General features: G+C 35.3%; 1 protein-coding gene across 1 annotated transcript; it reads right to left on the reverse strand.

The window, feature by feature from the left end:
- Nucleotides 1-507: 507 nt before the first annotated feature.
- On the reverse strand, nucleotides 508-7,118 carry LUM (lumican). Its single transcript, XM_069490173.1, has 3 exons — nucleotides 6,996-7,118; nucleotides 3,684-4,566; nucleotides 508-1,316 (listed from the first exon to the last, which is right to left on the reverse strand). Exons 2-3 carry the CDS (start codon nucleotides 4,543-4,545, stop codon nucleotides 1,162-1,164), a joined length of 1,017 nt encoding a protein of 338 aa, XP_069346274.1. The 5' UTR covers nucleotides 4,546-4,566; nucleotides 6,996-7,118; the 3' UTR covers nucleotides 508-1,161.
- Between the last annotated feature and the right edge of the window lie 319 nt (nucleotides 7,119-7,437).

Raw genomic sequence — 7,437 nt, forward strand, 5'->3', positions numbered from 1 at the left:
ATCGAATTATAGATACCAGTATTACAGAAAGCTGAACACTGTTATTACTGTATTATAAACTCAAAATCTCTGTTCCAGATGTATTGGCTTCAAGATTAATTCATTTTTAAAGTATCATTTTCAAAAAAAATTATATTTATTTAACATTTTTAATCCTGAGAGTTATCCACCATTTTTGCTTAACAACCATGCAGTGATTGTTGAGATCTTATAGAAGCTTCTTATTTAATAGAATATTATTGCATATGAATCAGTAAAAACAACAAAAATGGGAATAACACCTATCTAAGCAAGTTGTGAGATCTAATTACATATTGTAAGATGTGTTCAAAAACTCCTTGTAAGTAAATGTTAGAAGCAGATAAATTTTCGTGGCAAATCCTATGTTCACATTAGTAAAATATACAGGCTAGATATTATCTTTTGAATTCTAATCTATTCTTTTATTTATTTTATATATGGAATATACGAATTTCACAAAAAGTCAAACACTGATGCCATTTGCTATGTTTTATTTTGCTATTAGCTTATTAACCGTAACATGCAAATAATCAAAAAGAAACATATACATGACTTAGAGTGAAAAAATTCTAGAAAAGAAAATTATACTTGGTACATATGCAAATTATTAATACTAAAATATTTCTTTAAGTGCATGTGGCTTCATAAATTTTGTCTAGTATTTTGCAGAATCATTGGTCTCAAAATATATCATCCTATTTTTTAACTAAACAAATTTGAACATATCAAAATAATTTGGTTCAAGACAGTAAACATCATAAGTATGTAGTCCATGCTTTTGGACACATTAAGTTAAGATTTAAGGATTATAAAACTTAGCTGACTTCCATGCAACCAGTGGAAGGCTTTGCACATCATTTGACAGTAGAGATACAGAAAACACTAAATTTACAAATAAAGTATTGAGTTTGGTTTCTGTTTGTGTGTATGTGTGTGTTCTTGTGATGAAATAGGCCTGCCTTTCATCTTTTCTTTAAGAAAAAGGGGTAAATGTTTACAAAACATTTTCCCTACTAGTTTAAATTTCATGGAAGTAATAAACAGCAACAAAAAATGGATACAATGAAAACCGACACACAGAAAAGTAACCATAAAATGTTGCTCCAGGATACACCTCAAAATAATTGGAATTAGCAAATATTAATTAAGAGTGATTTCATTTGCTACGCGTAGACATTCATACATATCAGGTGGCAAGTTGCCTTCGGTCAGGCGATTGCCATCCAAACGCAAATGCTTGATCTTGGAGTAGGATAATGGTCCCAGGATCTTACAGAAGCTCTTTACATCAAACTCTGAAAATCAAAGAATAGAAAACTTTAATCATTTTTTAGTACACTGGCTTAAAATAATAATTTAAAAAATTCTTCGAGTCTATAATATTATCAAGTAGGACAACTCCAAAGCAAAAACCAAATCATGGAATGTATACCACCTGAGTTCTTTTTTTTTTCTTCTGTTTCATTCTCAAATTCCAGTGGGGAAACCCAAACACACTGTACCCCTTTCCTTCAAGATGCTGCCTTAACTCATCAGTTTAATTCTAGGGATCTTTATGGTACCTACCTTTGAGAAAGTATGGAACAATGGAGAGAAGATGGGCATTGGCCTATATTGGGATTCTGCCACTTCCCAGGCGTGTGACCTTGGAACACTTACCTGATTTTCCCATTAGAGATAACATAGCTATCTCACTGTGTTGCATGAAGCTTACATTAATCAAGGAATGTAAAGCATTTCAGACGGTACCAGTACATAGCGTGTCCTAAATAATTACCGATGTCCTTTTCCCAATTATTCTACATTAGGAAGATCTGTGATTAGGCTAATGCTTAGAATTGCAAATTTGAAATATGAAAAATTGTTTTGGGCTATATATTCTCTAATATTAGAAAATATTGAAGGATTCTTTATAGCAAGAGAATGTGGACAATTGGTATGGATGATTATTGTCTGGCAAGATAACCTAAGTTGAGGAGATACATGCAAAGACAAACAGGAGTACCTGACAATGTCAAGGAGAAAGAAGGAAGAAAAGTAACTACTATTCAAATGACCACTGTGTGTTGGGCACTGTGATTTCTCTCAGCTTAGCACTAAGTTCCTATTGGCCTTTCTCCTAGAAGCCACCCTTCCCACCTTCCACACGGGCCCTTCCATCCTTTATTCATATCACATGTACTTCCACATGGGCCTGCATCTGCATCCTTCTTCTTTCTTATTTCAGAGAAATAAGTAGCTCCACTCTTGTGGCTAACCTCTACCCACAAAATCTAATGGATTTCTTCAGCCCTGAATCATCTCAAATTCCATTAGCATTTTGGTCTGTCAGAGTATCCTACCTCCTAACCACACATGTTTAAAATGTGGGATCACATATTGCCACATAGTGAATTTTCCACTGGAAACAACTGTAGGAGTTTCACTATGTTAGCTTGACTGTGTATTGTGACAGTCAAACAGCACCAACTCCTACCTTGAATGCTTTCCAGATACAAGGAAGAACATGTGGTGCCTCAGAGTTGGCAATCATCATCTCCTTCATGAGAACACCCCAACTCTACTAGCAGTTACATGAAACCATTGAAGAATGATGAAGTATCATATTTGTAAGTTATACTGTAAATTTTTCTGATGGCAATATCTTTATTCAGTATGGTAAGAAAAGCAATTTGCAGCAGATGAAAATGTTTAATTTTAATAGATTATTTTGCATATATAATTGCTTTATATGTGAATCAATGTTTCCCACCTGATTTTCCATTTAAAACACTTGTCCATGAATTGGCTTTTCTCTTCTGCCAAACTCTGTTAGAGTAAGGTGAGAAATTATGAATTTCAATTTCCCACCTGAATCTGTATTGCTTGAGTTGAAAATGTCCCAGAAGACCAGATAAGTGCATAAACAATCTAAGTGAATGAAGTCAACCTCCATCCAGAAGATAAATGAAAAATAAACTATGGCAGCAGGAGAAGGAAAGAGGAAACTGGAACATCAAATGAGGAGAAGGGCTGTATATAAGAAAAGGAGCTCTGTAATACCATATTTTTTTAAAAAGATGTTCCAAGCCCCCATCGTATTCCTTCCTTGCTTATTGTTTCTCACAGTCCTCATCAGAACACTATGGAGGCCACACACACCAAAACACAGGTCACAGAGGTAGGCAATGATCGTGAGAGCAGAGTAACCTGTTGAGTTCCAAGTAATAGTTATCAAGGAAGAACATGAGGATATACGGGCTTCTCTGGGGTTATGGAAAACGACTTGAATGCCTCTGCCACTGTGCCCTTTCTGAACTTGTTTATTCCTTCGTTAGCTAGATCTTGTAAAAAAATAAATGTAGGACACAAATCTAAGTTTTAAAGGAGGCAACTAATAAAAGATAAATATCAGGAGATAAGACAGCATGATAAATTAGCACAGAACATTAAATTTAAAGGAATTAGATATAAAGTTCTATGATCTTAATTGTTCCTTATCTGGACACTCCAGAGGAAGGCTAGATATTGGAGATATAGTTGAGTTAGAATTCTTTTATGTTTGAAGTAGTGGGTTATTTTGTTGGCATTTTTTTTTTTTTTTTTTGATGGAGCCAGAGGCAACTTAGCCATTTAAAACTTGAGGGTACATAAATCAAACACAAGCACAGTTTTCTACTTACTTTCAAGTTCATTGACCTCCAGGTAATAGTTTTCAAGGTTTTCACTGACAGTTGGTATGCTTTTAAGTTTATTATAGGAGAGATCCAGCTCAACCAGGGATGACACATTAAAAGAATTTCCAGGTATTCCACTATCAGCCAGTTCATTGTGAGATAAACGCAGATACTGCAGCCCACTAAAGCGCTTGAAATACTCATCAGGGATGTTGCTGATCTTATTGTTGTCTAAGTAGAGAGTTAGAAGAGATACTGGGAGGCCAGAAGGCAATTTGGACATCTGATTGAAGCTCAAGTCAAGGTACTCCAGTGATTTAAGACCTCTCAAAGCGGCCGAAATAGCATCCTCTTTCAGCTGATTGTGTTGAAGGTGGATGAAGGTCAGGTTTACCAGTCCTTCAAAGGAGCCCAGCTTTGTGATCTTGTTATGAGTAAGCTGCAGATCCTCCAGAGATTTGGGAAGTGGGCCCACAGACTCTGTCAGGTTGTTGTGGTTTATATGCAGCTTCTTCAGTTGTTTCAATTTAGAGAAAACTCTCCCTTTTATCTTGGAGTTTTCTAGAAGGTTGTGATCTAGAATGAGCCACTGTAGATCAGTTACGTTCTCAAAGGCCTTGTCATCAATATGGTCAATCTGGTTATTCCTAAGGTAAAGGTATTTGATTCCAGGAGGCACCATCGGCACACTCTTCAGTTTCAGCCCATCACAGTACATGGCAGATGGATAGCTTTCAGGGCAGTTACATTCTGGTGCACAGTTTGGTGATGAGAGCCCATAAATTGACATGGGGAAATCATAATCATAGTATTGGCCACTGGCACTCCAAATTAAAGCCAAGAAGAGAGCAAATGCTCCTAGATTCATTTTTGGCAAATGGTTTGAATCCTAAATAAAGAGGAAACATTTTTTATTATAAAATAGTAGACTTTCAAAAAAAAAAAAAAAGGAAATTCAATTTGCAACACAATGCATTAGAAAATGTGCATTTTGTTATTTTATCACCTTTTTTAGTGCATCTAAAGGTGTCTTTTAGTTTTCATTTAGATTTTGAGGGTGAAGTTATCTGTTTACAACTTTGGGGTGAACAGGTTTCAGGTTAGACTGCATACACATGCGCCCCCTTCTGGGAGAGCCAGGCCTAATTGTTTCAGTCAATTTCTTTAGGTCCTTCCTTAATTAAATGCTTTCCTGCAAGAGGTTTCTGGGTGGTGCTCACTGATCACCATATTAGACCACTGCTTTAGAACATCCTTCGAAACCAGAAGAAATGAAAATGAGAAGACAGCTGTAAGCTGTACACTCTACCCTACCATTCGACATCATTAAAATATCTCATTAAGATCCTTCCTGAGAACATGAGCAATCTGTGGTTTTGCCTGGAGGAAAGCTGTCCTTATGTGTGGGGGAGGTAGAGGGGATGCATTCCTTTAAAAGTATCTGGTTATTGTTGATTCTGAGGAAGGGGAAGAAAATTCTTGGTGCTGGTGTGCATGCATATTATTTCAAGATTTGTTTAACATTCCACACTTTTAAGAACACTGCAAAATTGTGTTCTGAAACTAATATTTAGTGAACTAATTTTAGTAAAACTAATGTTTATTAATCAGGGAAATGTCACACACATTCTAAGAATTTTTAAATCTAGAAAGAGATCCAATAGGTAGAGAAAGATATTCTTTTCCAAGTTTTGAATTAAAGTAACAGTCTCTCTCAATAACTCACAAGTTCTCTGCCTTCCTCATGTCAAAATTTAAGGTGGAATGGTTTGTTTTTCTAGATTTCAGTGGCCTCACAGAATGCAGGTGGGAGAGAGGTAGGAATTAAGAAAACTTTTATATTTAACGCTAGCTTTAGGAACCACCTAGGAAAAGATTCAATTGAGAATATAAATTAAAAATAATTTGTAATAGTTATCTTCTCATATTAACATGTTTCTAACAAATTTCTAACATGTTTCTAAGGTGAAACTCAATAAAGCCCATTTCACTTTCTTGGGGGAAGTTCACAGTTAGGTAAAGGAAAATTAAGATGTAAGAGATGGACTTTTACAGAGTGAAGAGTTTATGGCTCAAGTGAAGTTGGTAGCCCTGGAAAAGAAATGTGAAGGAGGATTCACATTCTGTTAGATAACATAGAATATTGTATCTTCCTATGAAAGTATGATACAAGTTTTTGGACCAAGGTAGTCTGGGATAAGTAGGATCTTTGGGATTAGAAATTAAAAACATCTTTTCTTTGCTTTAACTTGGAATTCTAAGGCAGTGTATTTCATCAGATGAAACACTAAAAAAAGTTGTTAGAAATACTTTGATTGCTGACATAATGTAATAGGTAGCCAGATTCTTAGTAAATTATTCCCTAAGATTGTGATGGAGGTATTTCATTTAGTTGACAGACTTGGCCATGATAATAATTGCATAGCACTAAAAAGAACATGATGACATATTCCTATGATTATTTATAAGATACAGGATATTAATACTATAAAGATTTGCCTTGCTTCATTAATAAGCTATTTTAAATTGAGCATGCACCAAAATTCTCATGGTAACTATAATGTGAGTATTGAATAGTAATGAAAGAAAGCTCCCATATTTTTGGCATAGTAAAACGAGGGCTCTAAATTCAATGAAAGTTTATAACCATATAATGAGTCCACTATGAGGCAAAAGTACACTGTACTTCCCCTCATTTGTTCAAATACCTGTGGTTATACAGAAAATGCTATCTTCAAAATGTAAATCATTTCCCAGAATTTCTTTAAAACATGTTCCTTAAGACTTACATCCTAAAACAAATCTTTAAAATTACCAAAATAAAAACAAGTGATCTATAAGTGTCTAAGTCTTTTAGTTCACTTTTTATAACAACATAGAATGTTTATTGTAAATTATAAAAATTTCTCACACTATATTTATTGCAAAATATTTTGAATGCTGATTGAAATGACCTTTCTTTGGTCCAATATTAGATTCTAACAATACTAATGTCTATAACTAGTTAGCATCAACAACAAACATCTTAATTTCTATACCTTTTCACTGTGTCTACTTTAATTGTTTTCTCATTCTAACCTTGAAACTTTTGTAACTTCCCTTGCCAAGCAAAACAACATATATTGCATAAAATTTCTCTCAAATCCATAAATCATGGAAAGCACATTAAACAAAATGTGAAAATAAATACTCAAAACTGTGGATTTGCTGTTGAATAGCAATTGGCAAAATTGCTCTGGAATTTTTTCTGTTCTTGTTACAACAAATGCTATCCCAAACAGTCAGCATCCCCAGTGCTATAGTTAAAACAGCACTTACCTTTCTGTCTTGACACTGCTTTCGTTAATTCCTAAAGCAGATGCACTGTGGACAAGAATCCACCAATATATGCTGTAAACTCTGTCAGGACGGAACTGGCTGCCAGATTCTTAGTGATACAAGAGCTGAAGGGGGTGGGGGGGACCCAGCCCAGTCACGCCAGTCTCTGAATGGAGTTATGTCATTGTGGGGATCTTGTGGTGTGGCATGTGAACACTCTGCTCTCTAACGAAGTGCAGGTGGACGTGGGGAGCAAGGACAGCCCAGTTCATTCCCTATGGAATGGGAGAAAGATACATGTTTAACCAGCTCAAATACTATAGCTTTTAACCAAGGATTGATTTGAGTCCAGCTCCAAATGAGGCTGCTCACCGTGAGAACATTTCTCTTACAAACCTCTTTACTTCTGTGGCTGTGGCAACAATTAAGTGCAATTTTCTCA

Source organism: Eulemur rufifrons, chromosome 16 (genome assembly GCF_041146395.1).
Source record: "Eulemur rufifrons isolate Redbay chromosome 16, OSU_ERuf_1, whole genome shotgun sequence".
NCBI classification, from domain to species: Eukaryota; Metazoa; Chordata; class Mammalia; order Primates; family Lemuridae; genus Eulemur; species Eulemur rufifrons.

Coding starts and splice junctions, on each gene's coding strand:
- LUM (XM_069490173.1), bottom strand. CDS start 4,545: ATGAATCTAGGAGCATTTGCTCTCTTCTTGGCTTTAATTTGGAGTGCC. Junction 1,317..3,683: donor GGAGGTCAATGAACTTGAAA/GTAAGTAGAAAA, acceptor TTTGATTTTCAG/AGTTTGATGTAAAGAGCTTC.